General features: G+C 43.0%; 1 protein-coding gene across 2 annotated transcripts; it reads left to right on the plus strand.

Annotated features, from left to right (window-relative positions):
- The first annotated feature begins 1,767 nt into the window (after positions 1 to 1,767).
- On the plus strand, positions 1,768 to 19,325 carry tiprl (TIP41, TOR signaling pathway regulator-like). Of its 2 annotated transcripts, none has more exons than XM_084400779.1 (8): positions 1,768 to 1,900; positions 2,183 to 2,314; positions 6,463 to 6,642; positions 6,711 to 6,810; positions 7,687 to 7,818; positions 16,726 to 16,821; positions 16,903 to 16,965; positions 19,025 to 19,325. In XM_084400779.1, exons 2-8 carry the CDS (start codon positions 2,202 to 2,204, stop codon positions 19,157 to 19,159), a joined length of 819 nt encoding a protein of 272 aa, XP_084256905.1. In that variant the 5' UTR covers positions 1,768 to 1,900; positions 2,183 to 2,201; the 3' UTR covers positions 19,160 to 19,325. The 2 variants fall into 2 exon arrangements, with proteins under 2 accessions (XP_084256905.1, XP_084256906.1); XM_084400780.1 differs by having other exon boundaries at positions 1,792 to 1,900; positions 2,164 to 2,314.
- Positions 19,326 to 20,075: the final 750 nt, after the last annotated feature.

Genomic DNA, 20,075 nt, shown 5'->3' on the forward strand with positions numbered 1-20,075 from the left:
TGTGCCTTATTACACCCGAGAACACCACACTCGCTGAGACGCCATTCTGCTCATAGACAGTGCTCCAGCGTATCAACAATGGCGGACTATGACTATGATCACGAGCGAGGGCGGGTCTGTGTTGAAACGCTGCTGTCAATCAACAATCGTGGGAGGGGCGTCTGACCGTGTGACGTCACATGGTCGAACGGCTTGATTTGAGACGGGGGAAACATATAAGAAGATTAAAAAAAAACACTGGATGGATTTTTATCATTATATGATGGTTGTGTACAGGCACTGCCAACACACACTTCAGTACAACCAACTTGTAAAAGTGCATGTGCCATTATATGACCCCTTTAAGATCAACTGGCTCTAACTATGAGTTTAAGATCATCTGGCTCTAACTATACTTGGAGGAAATGCTCCCTGGTTTATCATTCCAAACGTATTATTCCACTGTTGTGGTGGGGTAGATGTTTGCTGAGTTGTGACTTTATCTGTAGTAAATTGCCAATAAAGTTTGGATTCATGGAAATTGGCTTTTAAGCATTTCACTGCATAAACATATTGTATTTAATAATCAATATGTTTTGTATAAAAATAGGATCATATTTAACAAAGAATCTGTTGAAAAAAAAACATAATCTTTATTTCAAAATTCATAGAGACCTGAAGAATATTACGTGCACAGAGTTTTTGAGGATAATTAAAGGTATATTACCTAAGCTTCTACATTTTATAATTAAATCATCCGTACTCTACATTAAAGGATGAAACTCCCTGTTTAATGATAGATGGAATTGATTTGTTAAATAAAAAATGCAGTAATAATCATTATGGGTTAGGAGCAGTATTGCTCCTAAAACAATGGCTTTATGGAAACAAACTGATCCTTCCTTATATTTGTGTAACATATGGTCTGCTCATAATAACTTTGTGATAGCAAATAAGGTTAAAGAAATTAATATTAAAATCCTTTACAATTTTTACCCCTGTAAGTTATTTTTATCTAAGTTTATGGAAATTCAACCAGAATGTTATTTTTGTGGATCTGAAAATGAATCTGTGCTTCATTTGTTTTCAGGTGTATCAGCGTATCATTTTGGACAGAGATTTCAGTTTTGATTTTTACATCCTTTAATATCCTTTTTGATATTACAGAAGAAATGGTCTTATTTTTGCTTTCTAACACTGGTTCTGTTCTTTTAGATAACAGTCTAAATCCTGTGCTTGCTCATATCCACAAATCTAAATGTACAACTTTGAAACCAAATTTTATTTTGTCTTTTTCTCTGAATTAAAAAGTCTTGCTGATTCATGTAAATTTAAAAGAAACTCAAAAGCAATTAAAACATTCGAGATATTAAATAAGATTATAAAGTCACCTGTGATCAGAGATACCATGTTTAAATGAGATCTTTCTATCCCGCTACTCGAGTCCAAACCAAAGTAATGCAAATGTATTTCTTTGCCTTTCTTTCCTTTTTTATTTATTTAATAATTGTATGTATTGTCTGTTTAAATGTCAATACTCTGTGTCCCTCGTACAAAGTCAATTGGTTTACAAATTGTTAATTTCAAATGTCAGTAGGATTTTCGTTAATGGAATGATATTTGTTGTTACTTGCAAAAATGTTTTTATTTTTTAGTTTGCGTAATTAGAGCTTAAAAATAAAAGTTATGATACAGTTTGTGTCAGATTTTGTTGCTGATTTGAAATATGTAATTTAGTTGGGAGTTCAGCAAGCAGTTTTTGAGATGTCAGGATTCCCCCATTTAAATAGATAGGACTTGTTGTCCACTGCCGGAACCGGAACCATCGACTGCTGTTCGCGCCACACCGGGGGGAATTGGAGGTTGCGCTCTACACACACACACACACACATATACATACATACATGGAAACGGATGCGAGGTGAGAGTTAATTATGCTCGTATTCGCTTTCATTAATGGTTTTATTTCTGGGTTGTGAACAGTCTTAACGTAATTGATATATGTGTGCCAGTTTTGTTCTGTTTTAATCAACTGAACTATAAAAGAGCGTTTAAACAACCGCGAGTCTTAAGTTTGATATCGCGTCCAGATGAAAACATTCATAAACATTTTAGAGCATCCCGTTACTACAGTCTATGGTCGTGATTCTGCTAACGAAGTAAAGAGACGTGTGTGTGTTTCAGTCACTCTGATCTTTCCCAGACATTAGCTGATCTTCAGGATGTCTTCAGGGATTCCTCATGGATTTCAGAGCAGTAAACAGGACTTCCGGTTCGGCCCGTGGAACGTCACCGCGGTCAAGACTCACATCATGAAGTCCAAAGATATCGAGAGGTGAGGGATGCTGGAGAAATCACATCTAACATGTACTCACCCCATAGCCGCGGGAACATATTTTATCTGGGGGGTGCTGCTGGGGGCGGGGCTTGATATTGCGGGGCGGTGCTATGGTAGAGTTTTTTTTAAACAAAATCCTAATATTAAACAGCCCAAACAAAAAGGTTAGGGTTAGGGTTAGGGTTAGAACTAACTCGTGACACATTTTAAAAAGCACAGCACACAAATCTGCATATTAGCCTACCTTATGATACTCACTCAGGAGTGCCGGTTCACACAGAAAGCATAATCTTTCAAAGCGAAGACGCCAGACGCGGGCAGTGTAACGGGGGGAAAACGCAAGGTCTCGAGGCGCGTTTTAGTTGAACTTATTTTAACTTGAGTGCTGCGTTTTGAGAATGCGGTGTCATGCGCGAGACGCGAACGCAACAGTTAAACACGAGTAGTGCGTTCACACTGAAAAACAATGGAAAAGTAGCAGTGGAAGGGTTGACGTTCTGTGTGAACAGCCTCTAATGCTGATGAATGCTTTAATCCATACATCTATATTTAGTTTTTTCACATGCATTAAATGAGTGTCACGTCACTCACTCCATGCGAGATCGCTTATTGGCTTATGATATATTCATTTCTTTTAGTCGTAAAACCCTATTCGACAACATAAAAAAACAAAATAATCTTTAGAGTAATTTTATAAAGGTTGAAGGTGTACTTAAAAAAACAGGTTGAAAAACAAAACGTTATTTAAAAGTCATGTCATCTTAAATGCCAGTGTAGTGAAACAGCTGTGGTCGGGGTCAGGGGTCGCTGCAGCACCTCAGCACCGCTAGTCCCCGCGGCCATGACTCAGCCTGCTGACCCTAACTGTTCTGGAAGATATTTTGAAGAATGTTAGTAGGAAAAGGGGCACCATTGACTTCTTTAGTATGCAGAAAAAATACTATGAAAATTCTTCAAAAGTGTGAATTAGCGTGTTCAGCAGAAGACAGAAACTCATACAGGTTTAGAACAACTTCAGGGTGAGTAAATGGTGACAGAATTAAAATGTTTGGGTGAACTGGCCCTTTACAGTTTTTCTCCGTCGCTTTGGTACATTTCTCGAATCATCCTCGACATTTGCAAAACAGTAAGTGCATTTCTCAGAACAATTCGTGCAAATAGCAAAACACCACGGATTACCTGCAAAAGCCAGTCTGTTCCTCAAAATCCTCAGTTCATCTCTCTAAAGAAAATATCTGTGTCAAAGAACATGTCAGTGCCATCAGAATGACAAGTCCTTGTGTCATTGTGTTGTCGATAAAACACTGGGCTCTATTAGTCTTTCCTGATGTAAACTATGGCAACAGTTGGAGGACAGTCACTGTACTGAAGTGTACATGCGCTTCTGTATGCCATATATCCATTTCAAAAGTACAAATTTACGTGAGTTATTGATTGATTGAAAGAGACTGGATAGGATTCACAGTTACACTTTTACTAGTGGTCTGACAAAAAAAACCCCATTACATATTATTGTGATATAGAAAAGAAATAAGGGCACGGTAAGACCCCTCAGGAGAGCCCTGCTGTATATACGCTGGCCAGTCGAAGGGTCATGAGAAGCTTTCAGAGAACTGGGTTCTCATCGGGTGATCTGCATTCTCTTCATTAGTGAAAGTCAAGATTCACCTGCACAATTCTTCAATTTTCAATTCCTCACATTTACAAAAAGTCTAATAGAAATGTGTAGAAAATAAGCTTGACAGTTTATGACAACTAGACCAACCGTTTTGCATTTAATGACTCCTACGATGAACTAATGACTAGATGTTTTGAGGGGTAAGACTATCGCACAGAGAACTATTTAATACATTTTGAGCAACATGACATAAGGAACTGATCATGTAGGAAACAGCAGAGAATTGTACATAATCATTTGCATGGATGTACCAAAGGATTTGCAACTTGTTCAAAGAAATGAGAAACTACTTTTTAATGTGCACAAGTGACACGATGATGTGAAGATTGAACAGGTGGTTTAGAGAATTTCAATTCTGATCTGAGAAATGTACCTGACCTCTAACCTGACCTGTATCCTAACCTGACCTGACCTGACCTGACCTAACCCTGACCTGTATCCTAACCTGACCTAACCTAACCCTGACCTGTATCCTAAACTGACCTGACCTAACCCTAACCTGACCTAACCCTAACCTGACCTAACCCTAACCTGACCTGTAACCTAACCTGACCTTTCCTGACCTGTATCCTAACCTGACCTGACCTAACCTAACCCTGACCTGTATCCTAAACTGACCTGACCTAACCCTAACCTGACCTAACCCTAACCTGACCTGTAACCTAACCTGACCTTTCCTGACCTGTAACCTAACCCTGACCTGTAACCTAACCCTGACCTGACCTGTAACCTAACCATAACCTGATCTGACCTGTAACCTTAACCCTGACCTAACCCTAACCTGACCTGTATCCTAACCTGACCTGTAACCTAACCTAACCCTAACCCTAACCTGACCTGTATCCTAACCTGACCTAACCCTAACCTGACCTGTAACCTGACCTAACCCTAACCTGACCTGACCTGTATGATGTACTTGAGGTTCGGGTGTATTCTTTGCTCGTCCATGTTCCGCTCCGTCTCACAGAAAGCAGATCTTTCGCAGTTTAATGCACTTTTAATAACTCCTGTTAGAATAAAGCTTGTCCCGCAGTCGACTGCATTTACCTCGGTCACGTCACATGATTTGCCTGATTTGGACGTGGAGTTTAGGCTTTAAGGAGGGGTGAAAGACACCGCTTTAAAGGAAAGGAACATGCGGCACAATGATCATTTTATCTTGATTATCACGTTTTCGTTCTCGTTAAAAGCCAAAATCTAAACCGAAACTAAACTTTTATTCATGACAGAGTAGTGCTGCGAGTCACATGATGTAATCTGTGATATAATCTGGCCAGTCAGTCGTGGCTGTATTCCAACATTATTACGAGCACATAAAAGACCAGGGGCCTCATTTATAAAACTGTGCGTAGGAACCTTACTAAAAATGTGTGTGCGCCTCGAAAGCCAAAAATATTCAGACTTATAAAAGCGTTCGTACGCCAGAACCTGCGCAGAATTCACTTTATAAATCCCAGTCAGGGGAAGATTGTGCGCACATGCGTCTCCTCCCCGAAATAACCATATATGGAGTTTACAACGCCTAGTTTTACTATGCAGATCCTCATCTGCATATCATTTGCATATAATTATTCATCCACGTGATAACGTTTAACGGTACAAGACACATTACATTAATAAAATAATTATTATTATAGTTGCCTATCCTTGCCTTGTTTTTTAATACATAAATCAAAGTTTTTTCTCAATCTTTTCCACTGGCCGAATTGTATTTTTAATTGATTTATATTTTTAATGGAAACAGATCGGCCTTGGGCATTATTTGCACAAAACTATTTTCTCAGAAAATCTGATATTATCATGATAAGCACTTTAATGATAAAACATTAAAGCACGCCACAGGAAAAGTGTTCAAAAGCATCGCATCCACAACAAATATTTCTATTGATTGGATATAAAAAATGTTGTAACTTCAGTAATGATTTCACGTTTAAGTGTTTACCTCCATTAATTTGAATGGCATATTTAATCTAAATGTTTATATCAGAAGTAAAACATAGTTTAAATCATTATTTTAATTATTTAAACTGCGTCAGTTTCACTAAACGGCCCAGTGCGCTCGCTGGCGCGGACATTTAAGAGGGCATGGATATTTGCCTCAAGTGACAGGCTCGGTGAGGGAAATTATATTTGTATTATCTTTCTGTAGATGTTTAATTTTCTTTAGATTTTCTGTGTAAAAGTGACCAAAAAGACACTAATCTCCAGCTCACCATCGGTGTCGGCCAAAACGTTCGTACGCATGGGTCAGAGTTTGCGTGCAGTTGCGCAAATTTTCCCGTCAAGTTTGTTTTTATAAATCACAACTTATGCGTCGGAAGTGTCGTACGCCTCTCTCAGGGCCTGATTTGTGCGTACGCAACGGTTATAAATGAGGCCCCAGGATCTCTTTGGGATGTAGATGTTGGATGATGATGATGATGATGAGGATGATGATGATGATGATGATGATGATGATGTGTCGCAGGCTGGCGGAGGCGATGCACATGCCGGCTCTGCCAGAGATGCTGTTCGGCGATAATGTGTTGCGCATTCAGCACACCGACGGGTTTGGGGTCGAGTTCAACGCGATCGACGCTCTCAAACGTGTCAACAACATGCAGGACTCGGTGAAGGTGGCCTGTGCGCAGGAGTGGCAGGACAGCAGGTACAGTTCGTGCTTCTCGTGAGGGTCTGGAGAGAGGCTTTGACTCAGGAGACTCTGTGTGTGTTCAGGGCCGACTCGGAGCATTCCAAGGACGTGGTGAAGCGCTACGATTGGACTTACACAACCGATTACAGAGGGACTTTACTGGGAGAGCACATGCAGATCAAGGTATCTGTGCTTTAACACTCTAACCAGTGCATGTGGAGCGTCTCTTACTCAGAAGAGCTTGAGAACATTTCATATTCAGCTGTATTATTGCTCTCCTGCATTGACACCATTACATGAGAACTGAGCTGAGCTGGACGATGACATCACGGTGTTCTCCAAAGCGGCTGTATATGCACACATAGCCTTTAGACGGGTGTAATGAATTAGTTGACTCTGTTTAAAACAGGACGTCTCTTGCTTCGGCTGCCGCGAGGCTAACTCTTCTTACTGGAGAAATACAATTTGCGACAGATTTGGTCTGAAATTTCGGCCAGTCCATTGAAACGATGGGTTACAGGCACACCTTTCAGCCGGACTGATTTCATCCCGATTGATGAATCTGAAGTTAGTACAGTGATCGGGTTGGTGTGCGCGTCTATATGTCACAAGCTTCGGATCGGAATAGGTTTGTTTGACATGCGCTCACTGCACGAATATAGAGAGTTTCCCGCTTTTTGCACATAACTATTCTCCCGCATTGGTTCTGTATTTAAACAGCAGACTTGATATCCGTCTCTGGTCATATGAACCTTTGTGACAGTTCTTCACAAGTTAGAGACGCTCGTGCTCTTCGTGGTGCGGCGGCTCAGTTTGCCCAGCGCTTCCGGCTCTGTGTGTGTGTGTGTGTGTGTGTGTGTGTATATATATATATATAGATAGATAGATGAACTAAATTAATAACTTTTTTACAACAAAAATGAACCATCACTGAACTGACTCAAGATGGACTGTGACGCTATTTTCTTCTGGAAACATTATGTTCCTGTTATCTCTGTAAAGCTGAAACTCTGTGTTGTAAGAAGCGCTGTGTGAGTAACCGAGACTCGACTTGAACAGGTGACGCCGACCGCCGACCGCATAGACATGGAGAAGCTGAAGGCGCGAGAACAGATCCAGTTCTTCGAGGACGTGCTGCTGTTCGAGGACGAGCTTCACGATCACGGCGTCTCTATGATCAGTGTCAAGATCGTGAGTGTTCTGGTGTGTGTGGACGCTGGTGTGTGTGGACGCTGGTGTGTGTGAACGCTGGTGTGTGTGAACGCTGGTGTGTGCGAACGCGCTGGTGTGTGTGAACGCTGGTGTGTGCGAACGCTGGTGTGTGTCTGATGTGTGTGTGAACGCTGGTGTGTGTGGACGCTGGTGTGTGTGGACGCTGGTGTGTGTGAACGCTGGTGTGTGTGAACGCTGGTGTGTGTGAACGCTGGTGTGTGCGAACGCGCTGGTGTGTGTGAACGCTGGTGTGTGCGAACGCTGGTGTGTGTCTGATGTGTGTGTGAACGCTGCTGTGTGTGGACGCTGGTGTGTGTGGACGCTGGTGTGTGTGGACGCTGGTGTGTGTGAACGCTGGTGTGTGTGAACGCTGGTGTGTGTGAACGCTGGTGTGTGCGAACGCGCTGGTGTGTGTGAACGCGCTGGTGTGTGTGAACGCTGGTGTGTGTCTGATGTGTGTGTGAACGCTGGTGTGTGTGAACGCTGGTGTGTGCGAACGCTGGTGTGTGTGAACGCTGGTGTGTGTGAACGCTGGTGTGTGTGAACGCTGGTGTGTGTGAACGCTGGTGTGTGTGAACGCTGGTGTGTGTGAACGCTGGTGTGTGTGAACGCTGGTGTGTGTGAACGCTGGTGTGTGTGAACGCTGGTGTGTGTGAACGCTGGTGTGTGTGAACGCTGGTGTGTGTGAACGCTGGTGTGTGTGAACGCTGGTGTGTGTGAACGCTGGTGTGTGTGAACGCTGGTGTGTGTGAACGCTGGTGTGTGTGAACGCTGGTGTGTGTGAACGCTGGTGTGTGTGAACGCTGGTGTGTGTGAACGCTGCTGTGTGTGGACGCTGGTGTGTGTGAACGCTGGTGTGTGTGAACGCTGGTGTGTGTGAACGCTGGTGTGTGTCTGATGTGTGTCTGATGTGTGTGTGAACGCTGGTGTGTGTGAACGCTGGTGTGTGTGAACGCTGGTGTGTGTGAACGCTGGTGTGTGTGAACGCTGGTGTGTGTCTGATGTGTGTGTGAACGCTGGTGTGTGTGAACGCTGGTGTGTGTGAACGCTGGTGTGTGTGAACGCTGCTGTGTGTGAACGCTGGTGTGTGTGTGAACGCTGGTGTGTGTCTGATGTGTGTGTGAACGCTGGTGTGTGTGAACGCTGGTGTGTGTGAACGCTGGTGTGTGTGAACGCTGGTGTGTGTGAACGCTGGTGTGTGTCTGATGTGTGTGTGAACGCTGGTGTGTGTGAACGCTGGTGTGTGTGAACGCTGGTGTGTGTGAACGCTGGTGTGTGTGAACGCGCTGGTGTGTGTGAACGCTGGTGTGTGTGAACGCTGGTGTGTGTGAACGCTGGTGTGTGTGAACGCTGGTGTGTGTGAACGCTGGTGTGTGTGAACGCTGGTGTGTGTCTGATGTGTGTCTGATGTGTGTGTGAACGCTGGTGTGTGTGAACGCTGGTGTGTGTGAACGCTGGTGTGTGTGAACGCTGGTGTGTGTGAACGCTGGTGTGTGTGAACGCTGGTGTGTGTCTGATGTGTGTGTGAACGCTGGTGTGTGTGAACGCTGGTGTGTGTGAACGCTGGTGTGTGTGAACGCTGCTGTGTGTGAACGCTGGTGTGTGTGTGAACGCTGGTGTGTGTCTGATGTGTGTGTGAACGCTGGTGTGTGTGAACGCTGGTGTGTGTGAACGCTGGTGTGTGTGAACGCTGGTGTGTGTGAACGCTGGTGTGTGTCTGATGTGTGTGTGAACGCTGGTGTGTGTGAACGCTGGTGTGTGTGAACGCTGGTGTGTGTGAACGCTGGTGTGTGTGAACGCGCTGGTGTGTGTGAACGCTGGTGTGTGTGAACGCTGGTGTGTGTGAACGCTGGTGTGTGTGAACGCTGGTGTGTGTGAACGCTGGTGTGTGTGAACGCTGGTGTGTGTGAACGCTGGTGTGTGTGAACGCTGGTGTGTGTGAACGCTGGTGTGTGTGTGAACGCTGGTGTGTGTGAACGCTGGTGTGTGTGAACGCTGGTGTGTGTGAACGCTGCTGTGTGTGAACGCTGGTGTGTGTGAACGCTGGTGTGTGTGAACGCTGGTGTGTGTGAACGCTGCTGTGTGTGAACGCTGCTGTGTGTGAACGCTGGTGTGTGTGAACGCTGGTGTGTGTGAACGCTGCTGTGTGTGAACGCTGGTGTGTGTGTGAACGCTGGTGTGTGTCTGATGTGTGTGTGAACGCTGGTGTGTGTGAACGCTGGTGTGTGTGAACGCTGGTGTGTGTCTGATGTGTGTGTGAACGCTGGTGTGTGTGAACGCTGGTGTGTGTGAACGCTGGTGTGTGTGAACGCTGGTGTGTGTGAACGCGCTGGTGTGTGTGAACAGAGAGTGATGTGTGTGTGAACGCTGATGTTTCAGAGAGTGATGTGTGTGTGTGTGAACGCTGATGTGTGTTTCAGAGAGTGATGTGTGTGTGAACGCTGATGTGTGTGTGAACGCTGATGTTTCAGAGAGTGATGTGTGTGTGTGTGTGAACGCTGATGTGTGTTTCAGAGAGTGATGTGTGTGTGAACGCTGATGTGTGTGTGAACGCTGATGTTTCAGAGAGTGATGTGTGTGTGTGTGTGTGTGTGTGTGAACGCTGATGTGTGTTTCAGAGAGTGATGTGTGTGTGAACGCTGATGTGTGTTTCAGAGAGTGATGTGTGTGTGTGTGTGTGTGTGTGTGTGTGTGTGTGAACGCTGATGTGTGTTTCAGAGAGTGATGTGTGTGTGAACGCTGATGTGTGTTTCAGAGAGTGATGTGTGTGTGAACGCTGATGTGTGTTTCAGAGAGTGATGTGTGTGTGAACGCTGATGTGTGTTTCAGAGAGTGATGTGTGTGTGAACGCTGATGTGTGTTTCAGAGAGTGATGTGTGTGTGAACGCTGATGTGTGTTTCAGAGAGTGATGTGTGTGTGAACGCTGATGTGTAGGGCTGTCGACTAATCGGTCGATGCCGTCTTGGCCGACTGACATTCTCATTGGTCGACCAGTTGCATTTTTTTTTTTTTCACCAATAAGGAAATTTTCATTGATTTACTCCTTGATATTTATTCCTTTATAAGCAGTTATATATTACTGTATTATAAATATAATTAGCCTATGTTTTATCCCCAACTTTAAATGCAACTTTAAACTTTGTAACAGCCACAGTTTAGCGCAGCACGTAGAGCACTCGTGAACCGCACCTGTGGCTGCCACTGCACTGCTGCTTCGTGCTCAGTAAGGAATATAGGTAGTTTTACTGTATTCATTCAGTTAGAACGCTACTTTTTTTGGCTTAAGTCGACAAAATGTCCAAGAAATCTAAATCTTTTGTCTGGCTGATTTTACAAAAAAAGACGACAAGACTGTGGAGTGCAAGCTATGAGGATAGCTAAATAATGAGGAGAGATATCCACGACTTGCTCTGGCAGCCAAACGTGTGCTCTGCATCCCTGTAACCTCCACTCCTGCAGAGCGCATATTTTCCAATTTATTGTTAACAAGTCGAGGAGCTGTCTTTTACCCAAGAATGTGGACATGTTAGTGTTTTTGGCCCACAACATAAAAAAGGTGGACTAGGCCTGCAGATCTACCGCGCCGCGCTCTACGCCTCATTCGCGCCGCAGGAATTTTTTACGCGCGTCTTTGCATTGAGTTAACATTGAAATCACTCGCGCCTGACGCGCTATTCGCGTCCGGTGTAGCCTTAACGACTTTATTATGCTGACTCAATAGATCGTGTTTTTTTTATGTTTTTGTTTTTATTTGTACACTTGACGCGTTTGAAAATAGCCTAAATAATGTAACAAAACGAAAATAAAGCTATAGGCCTTCCTACTATACAGCCTATTATTATTAGGATTGTTTTTAAGGCTATTTTTTTGTGTGTTTGGCTTAAAACGCCTAGATCGGCTGGACAAAAGTTAACCCATAGCTTTTGAAAGTAAAGAAGAATATACAGCCTGTATAAACGAGAGCTTTTGTTAGGATTTTTCATTATTTGGCAGTTTTAGCAGTTATATTTTTTGTAGCGTGTGGTGTGGTCAGGTGCACGACTGTGACTGTCACTATAGACCTAGGACAGAGCTCCTCACTTTACAGTTAAAAAAAATCACTTAATTTTCAAAGAATTGTATTATTATTATAGTTTTATGTATTATTGATGTTTTTTCGTTGTTGTTTTATAAATGCTCTATGACAATTGTTTAATAAATGTTCAATCAAAATGCAAAAGATCGTGTTTTTTTGTTTGTTTTTTTGTCGACTAATCGTTGCGCAGGACGGGACTTTGGTCGACTAAGCATTTCTTTGGTTGGCTACAGCCCTACTGATGTGTGTGTGAACGCTGATGTGTGTTTCAGAGAGTGATGTGTGTGTGTGTTTCAGAGAGTGATGTGTGTGTGTTTCAGAGAGTGATGTGTGTGTGAACGCTGATGTGTGTTTCAGAGAGTGATGTGTGTGTGTGAACGCTGATGTGTGTTTCAGAGAGTGATGTGTGTGTGTTTCAGAGAGTGATGTGTGTGTGAACGCTGATGTGTGTTTCAGAGAGTGATGTGTGTGTGTGAACGCTGATGTGTGTTTCAGAGAGTGATGTGTGTGTGTTTCAGAGAGTGATGTGTGTGTGAACGCTGATGTGTGTTTCAGAGAGTGATGTGTGTGTGTGAACGCTGATGTGTGTTTCAGAGAGTGATGTGTGTGTGTTTCAGAGAGTGATGTGTGTGTGAACGCTGATGTGTGTTTCAGAGAGTGATGTGTGTGTGTTTCAGAGAGTGATGTGTGTGTGAACGCTGATGTGTGTTTCAGAGAGTGATGTGTGTGTGTTTCAGAGAGTGATGTGTGTGTGAATGCTGATGTGTGTTTCAGAGAGTGATGTGTGTGTGTGTGAACGCTGATGTGTGTTTCAGAGAGTGATGTGTGTGTGTTTCAGAGAGTGATGTGTGTGTGAACGCTGATGTGTGTTTCAGAGAGTGATGTGTGTGTGTTTCAGAGAGTGATGTGTGTGTGAATGCTGATGTGTGTTTCAGAGAGTGATGTGTGTGTGTGAACGCTGATGTGTGTTTCAGAGAGTGATGTGTGTGTGTTTCAGAGAGTGATGTGTGTGTGAACGCTGATGTGTGTTTCAGAGAGTGGTGTGTGTGTTTCAGAGAGTGATGTGTGTGTGAACGCTGATGTGTGTTTCAGAGAGTGATGTGTGTGTGTGTTTCAGAGAGTGATGTGTGTGTGAACGCTGATGTGTGTTTCAGAGAGTGATGTGTGTGTGTGAACGCTGATGTGTGTTTCAGAGAGTGATGTGTGTGTGTTTCAGAGAGTGATGTGTGTGTGAACGCTGATGTGTGTTTCAGAGAGTGGTGTGTGTGTTTCAGAGAGTGATGTGTGTGTGAATGCTGATGTGTGTTTCAGAGAGTGATGTGTGTGTGTGAACGCTGATGTGTGTTTCAGAGAGTGATGTGTGTGTGTGAACGCTGATGTGTGTTTCAGAGAGTGATGTGTGTGTGTTTCAGAGAGTGATGTGTGTGTGAACGCTGATGTGTGTTTCAGAGAGTGGTGTGTGTGTTTCAGAGAGTGATGTGTGTGTGAACGCTGATGTGTGTTTCAGAGAGTGATGTGTGTGTGTTTCAGAGAGTGATGTGTGTGTGTTTCAGAGAGTGATGTGTGTGTGAATGCTGATGTGTGTTTCAGAGAGTGATGTGTGTGTGTTTCAGAGAGTGATGTGTGTGTGAACGCTGATGTGTGTTTCAGAGAGTGATGTGTGTGTGTGAACGCTGATGTGTGTTTCAGAGAGTGATGTGTGTGTGTTTCAGAGAGTGATGTGTGTGTGTGAACGCTGATGTGTGTTTCAGAGAGTGATGTGTGTGTTTCAGAGAGTGATGTGTGTGTGAATGCTGATGTGTGTTTCAGAGAGTGATGTGTGTGTGTGAACGCTGATGTGTGTTTCAGAGAGTGATGTGTGTGTTTCAGAGAGTGATGTGTGTGTGTGTTTCAGAGAGTGATGTGTGTGTGAATGCTGATGTGTGTTTCAGAGAGTGATGTGTGTGTGTTTCAGAGAGTGATGTGTGTGTGAACGCTGATGTGTGTTTCAGAGAGTGATGTGTGTGTGTGTTTCAGAGAGTGATGTGTGTGTGAACGCTGATGTGTGTTTCAGAGAGTGGTGTGTGTGAACGCTGATGTGTGTTTCAGAGAGTGATGTGTGTGTGAACGCTGATGTGTGTTTCAGAGAGTGATGTGTGTGTGTGAACGCTGATGTGTGTTTCAGAGAGTGATGTGTGTGTGTTTCAGAGAGTGATGTGTGTGTGAACGCTGATGTGTGTTTCAGAGAGTGATGTGTGTGTGTTTCAGAGAGTGATGTGTGTGTGAACGCTGATGTGTGTTTCAGAGAGTGATGTGTGTGTGAACGCTGATGTGTGTTTCAGAGAGTGATGTGTGTGTGTTTCAAAGAGTGATGTGTGTGTGTTTCAGAGAGTGATGTGTGTGTGAACGCTGATGTGTGTTTCAGAGAGTGATGTGTGTGTGTTTCAGAGAGTGGTGTGTGTGTGTGTGAACGCTGATGTGTGTTTCAGAGAGTTGTGTGTGTGTGTGAACGCTGATGTGTGTTTCAGAGAGTGATGTGTGTGTGTTTCAGAGAGTGATGTGTGTGTTTCAGAGAGTGATGTGTGTGTGTGTTTCAGAGAGTGATGTGTGTGTGAACGCTGATGTGTGTTTCAGAGAGTGATGTGTGTGTGAACGCTGATGTGTGTTTCAGAGAGTGATGTGTGTGTGTGAACGCTGATGTGTGTTTCAGAGAGTGATGTGTGTGTGTGTGTGTGTGAACGCTGATGTGTGTTTCAGAGAGTGATGTGTGTGTGTGTGAACGCTGATGTGTGTTTCAGAGAGTGATGTGTGTGTGTGTTTCAGAGAGTGATGTGTGTGTGAACGCTGATGTGTGTTTCAGAGAGTGATGTGTGTGTTTCAGAGAGTGATGTGTGTGTGAACGCTGATGTGTGTTTCAGAGAGTGATGTGTGTGTGTTTCAGAGAGTGATGTGTGTGTGAACGCTGATGTGTGTTTCACAGAGTGATGTGTGTGTGTTTCAGAGAGTGATGTGTGTGTGAACGCTGATGTGTGTTTCAGAGAGTGATGTGTGTGTGTTTCAGAGAGTGATGTGTGTGTGAACGCTGATGTGTGTTTCAGAGAGTGATGTGTGTGTGTTTCAGAGAGTGATGTGTGTGTGAACGCTGATGTGTGTTTCAGAGAGTGGTGTGTGTGAACGCTGATGTGTGTTTCAGAGAGTGATGTGTGTGTGAACGCTGATGTGTGTTTCAGAGAGTGATGTGTGTGTGAACGCTGATGTGTGTTTCAGAGAGTGATGTGTGTGTGAACGCTGATGTGTGTTTCAGAGAGTGATGTGTGTGTGAACGCTGATGTGTGTTTCAGAGAGTGATGTGTGTGTGTTTCAGAGAGTGATGTGTGTGTGAACGCTGATGTGTGTTTCAGAGAGTGATGTGTGTGTGAACGCTGATGTGTGTTTCAGAGAGTGATGTGTGTGTGTTTCAGAGAGTGATGTGTGTGTGTTTCAGAGAGTGATGTGTGTGTGAACGCTGATGTGTGTTTCAGAGAGTGATGTGTGTGTGTGTGTGTGAACGCTGATGTGTGTTTCAGAGAGTGATGTGTGTGTTTCAGAGAGTGATGTGTGTGTTTCAGAGAGTGATGTGTGTGTTTCAGAGAGTGATGTGTGTGTTTCAGAGAGTGATGTGTGTGTGTTTCAGAGAGTGATGTGTGTGTGTGAACGCTGATGTGTGTTTCAGAGAGTGATGTGTGTGTGTGAACGCTGATGTGTGTTTCAGAGAGTGATGTGTGTGTTTCAGAGAGTGATGTGTGTGTGTTTCAGAGAGTGATGTGTGTGTGTTTCAGAGAGTGATATGTGTGTGTTTCAGAGAGTGATGTGTGTGTGTTTCAGAGAGTGATGTGTGTGTGTTTCAGAGAGTGATGTGTGTGTGTTTCAGAGAGTGATGTGTGTGTGTTTCAGAGAGTGATGTGTGTGTGTTTCAGAGAGTGATGTGTGTGTGTTTCAGAGAGTGATGTGTGTGTGTTTCAGAGAGTGATGTGTGTGTGTTTCAGAGAGTGATATGTGTGTGTGTTTCAGAGAGTGATATGTGTGTGTGTTTCAGAGAGTGATATGTGTGTGTGTTTCAGAGAGTGATGTGTGTGTGTTTCAGAGAGTGATGTGTGTGTTTCAGAGAGTGATGTGTGTGTGTTTCAGAGAGTGATGTGTGTGTGTTTCAGAGAGTGATATGTGTGTGTGTTTCAGAGAGTGATGTGTGTGTGTTTCAGAGAGTGATGTGTGTGTGTTTCAGAGAGTGATATGTGTGTGTGTTTCAGAGAGTGATGTGTGTGTGTTTCAGAGAGTGATATGTGTGTGTGTTTCAGAGAGTGATGTGTGTGTGTTTCAGAGAGTGATGTGTGTGTGTTTCAGAGAGTGATATGTGTGTGTGTTTCAGAGAGTGATGTGTGTGTGTTTCAGAGAGTGATGTGTGTGTTTCAGAGAGTGATGTGTGTGTGTTTCAGAGAGTGATGTGTGTGTGTTTCAGAGAGTGATATGTGTGTGTGTTTCAGAGAGTGATGTGTGTGTGTTTCAGAGAGTGATATGTGTGTGTGTTTCAGAGAGTGATATGTGTGTGTGTTTCAGAGAGTGATATGTGTGTGTGTTTCAGAGAGTGATGTGTGTGTGTTTCAGAGAGTGATGTGTGTGTGTTTCAGAGAGTGATGTGTGTGTGTTTCAGAGAGTGATGTGTGTGTGTGTTTCAGAGAGTGATGTGTGTGTGTTTCAGAGAGTGATGTGTGTGTGTTTCAGAGAGTGATGTGTGTGTGTTTCAGAGAGTGATATGTGTGTGTGTTTCAGAGAGTGATATGTGTGTGTGTTTCAGAGAGTGATGCCCACCAGCTTCTTCCTCCTGCTGCGGTTCTTCCTGCGAGTGGACGGAGTGATGATCCGGATCAACGACACGCGTCTTTATCACGAGGCAAGGCGGCAGAACACCAACTGTTGATGCTTTAATGGTCACACATGATTTTAGCGGTTGTTAAACTTCATTGTTCTGCAGGCTGGAAGAAACCACATGCTTCGGGAGTTCAGCACACGTGAGAGTAAAATATCAGATCTTCAGGTGAGTGCTGCTTTAACTGCTCACCTGAGAAATGATGCAGTTTCCTGATCGCTTACTCGCCTCAGGCCATCCAAGACTCTCCTCAGACAGAGAGATAGAGCCAAACATAAGTCCTGTCGTCTTTTACTCGCCCTCAAGTTGTTCCAGACCTGTATGTGATGGCACAACACGAGACCCACATCACTAACACTCATTCAGCCGAGTCCTCTACACCTCTCAGTTAGCTAGACCTCAAGACACGAAGACATGGAGCCGATGGCAGTGGTTCTGATTCTGGATAGAGCGCATGAGAAGGGCCAGAGTCATTATCCCTGTTAGAGATTCCTCCAGACTGTTGAGGCGAATCAGAACCTATAAAAAACTTATTTGTCATTGAATCATTTATTCAAGAGATTCGTTCAAAAACGCTGATTCATCCAGACTTAGAGTGAGTCATTGAATCATTCATTCAGCCAATTATTTGTTTTAAATTAGTTTGGATTATTAAATATTTTCTAAATAGACTGAAGCAATTAACATTTTTCCAGAACCTCTAGTTGTCTAATGTGTTTTCTCTTCAGAATCATGGGAAAGCGTGGTCTTGCTCATAGCCTGCTGGTAATCAGCTGCAACTACATTCTTTACAAAAAGAGACAGAATAAATATTTGATATCTAAATATTTGACTTCATTTTCTTTACCACATTGGAATTGAAACTGGGAATCAATAACAATCATAATTAATAATCGGAATCTATAACATTCAAACGATCCCCACCCAGCATCACAGGTTTCTGTTTACAGCGTGTTTTACAAGTGTTGAGCACTGTAGCCAATCACAATCATATCTGACGAGCATGTGATCGCAGTGGCCAATCAGAGGTGCTCATGAGAATCTGCTTAACATTGCTGGAAATCCACACAAGCCTTTATTATAACCAGCAATTAGAGATCCACTGTACAATCAAGACTGTTTTTGTCATTATAATGGGAGTTTGGCGAGAGTGCTTTAGTCTTAGTGGTTTATAAAGGGCACCTCTTCTCTTGCTTTTCGTTTATTACACATTCACAATCTGAACACAAGTGAAGTTTATCATCAATGTTGTGGATTGACAACCGTATTCAGATTGAATCGTAAACCGCTATGATTGACAGTGTCTATCTATCTCTCTCTCTATCTATCTGTCTATAGATCTGTCTGTCTATCTATCTATATATAGATCTGTCTTTCTGTCTATATCTCTATCTATATATAGATCTGTCTTTCTATAGATCGATCTGTCTGTCTATATCTCTATCTATATATAGATCTGTCTGTCTGTGTCTGTCTATCTCTCTATCTATCTGTCTATAGATCTGTCTGTCTATCTATCTATATATAGATCTGTCTTTCTATAGATCTGTCTGTCTGTCTATCTCTCTATCTATAGATCTGTCTATCTATCTATATATAGATCTGTCTTTCTATAGATCTGTCTGTCTGTCTATCTCTCTATCTATATATAGATCTGTCTGTCTGTGTCTGTCTATCTCTCTATATATAGATCTATCTAATTTTCTCACAGTTTTAGAGTAAAACATGTTTTTGAAAATATGTATTTCATATAAAAATTAAAAATAGTATTTTTGCAAATTTTTCTGTAACTTTTTCTAAGTTCACTTTTTATAACTGTTTTGACTTCTGCAATAATCTGCCAAGTGTCGTCTATGAAGAGAGATCTAACTTCAGTCTGTCGCTCAGATTTACCACAGTTTAAATTGGAAATTTAATTTTCAGGTCTATGCTCAAAAAGTGAATAAATGGATTATAAGTCCATCCTAAATCTAATTTGGTATAAAAAAATCTCCTAAAAAAAACTAAATATTAAATAAAAAACATTATCAAAGCCAAAAGGGGTGTTCGCCCCAGAGAGTGTGGCCTCAACGCTCCGGCCTGGAGTTCCTGTAAGAGCTCGATCAGCTGTTCAGGGCTTTAACTGGGTTTAAAACTAGTTTATTAGCACTGGTTAAACTGGCAGACAGTGTGTGCCGCATTATTCTGGATCTGACTGATGTGTGTGTCTCTGCCCTTGACTCCGCAGCACGTTCCTCCTGCGCTTTACACAGACCCCAACGAGATCGCACAGCATTTACCACTGAAACTCACCGAGTGTGAGAAACTGGAGCTCCCAGAGACGCCAGCGGGAACATCACAGTCTCCGCAGTGGCGGGAGTGAACGCCAGACACACAGACTGGTTCACCCCTCCGTCATGATCACATCTGACTCGTGTAGAGTCTCATCCTGTAACGTTCGTCAAGGTGCAGAGTGTCTGCTTTGTAATGTAATGCTTGTTTGATCTGTTTGTCATTGGAGAAGATTTTATTAAAATGCTTTAAATGATTTCACTGGATTGAGAAAATGTCTAGATGTTATGAGAATGAAAAATAATGACTTAAAGCTTATAATAATGAGGAGGAACTCCTAATGCTGAACCCTGTTGGAGAAGATCGATGAGTTACGCTATCAGAAATATCCTACTTCCCACTTCTGAAGTCGTGATTACGAGCTGTTGCTCTCAGGAAGAACAGGAATCATGGAGGACACCAGGAAATCACTTACAACCATATAACGTTGACCACACTATCTAGATAGTCCGCTTGCTGTAAAATACAGGCTATTTTCACTGTGTGTAAAACATACAATAATCTTCAAATTATTATTCATAAATGTAAATGTGCACTACTTCAACATCAAGACAAGGTGATGCAGCTGTTGTGGAAAACCTAATAAAGAACAGCAGTCACATCAGTCGTTCTCTCCTCCGCCGAGTTTCCCAGTGGTGGAGTGTTTGTCCAGTCCTTCTGAGGCTTGTAAGCTACTGTCCTTCCCAGAGATTACCGTCACGGCACGAAAATGCTGTTAAAACTTAATTTTGGAAAAACTTTATATTAACTGGCTTTCTATTAATGCAGCACAGTGATTGAGCCATGTCTCCCAGTGGCTTACTGTCAGTTTAGTGTTCGTGATTCATTTACAGCAAGAAAAGATAACATGCTTTCATTTCATAATAGGTCAGTACTGACTCGGTTTCCATCACTTTATTTTATTTTATTTATTTATTTATTTATTTATTTATTTTTTGTGAATTTGA

Source organism: Rutilus rutilus (genome assembly GCF_951802725.1).
Source record: "Rutilus rutilus genome assembly, chromosome: 25".
NCBI classification, from domain to species: Eukaryota; Metazoa; Chordata; class Actinopteri; order Cypriniformes; family Leuciscidae; genus Rutilus; species Rutilus rutilus.

Coding starts and splice junctions, on each gene's coding strand:
- tiprl (XM_084400779.1), top strand. CDS start 2,202: ATGTCTTCAGGGATTCCTCATGGATTTCAGAGCAGTAAACAGGACTTC. Junction 2,315..6,462: donor AAGTCCAAAGATATCGAGAG/GTGAGGGATGCT, acceptor GATGTGTCGCAG/GCTGGCGGAGGCGATGCACA. Junction 6,643..6,710: donor CAGGAGTGGCAGGACAGCAG/GTACAGTTCGTG, acceptor GTGTGTGTTCAG/GGCCGACTCGGAGCATTCCA.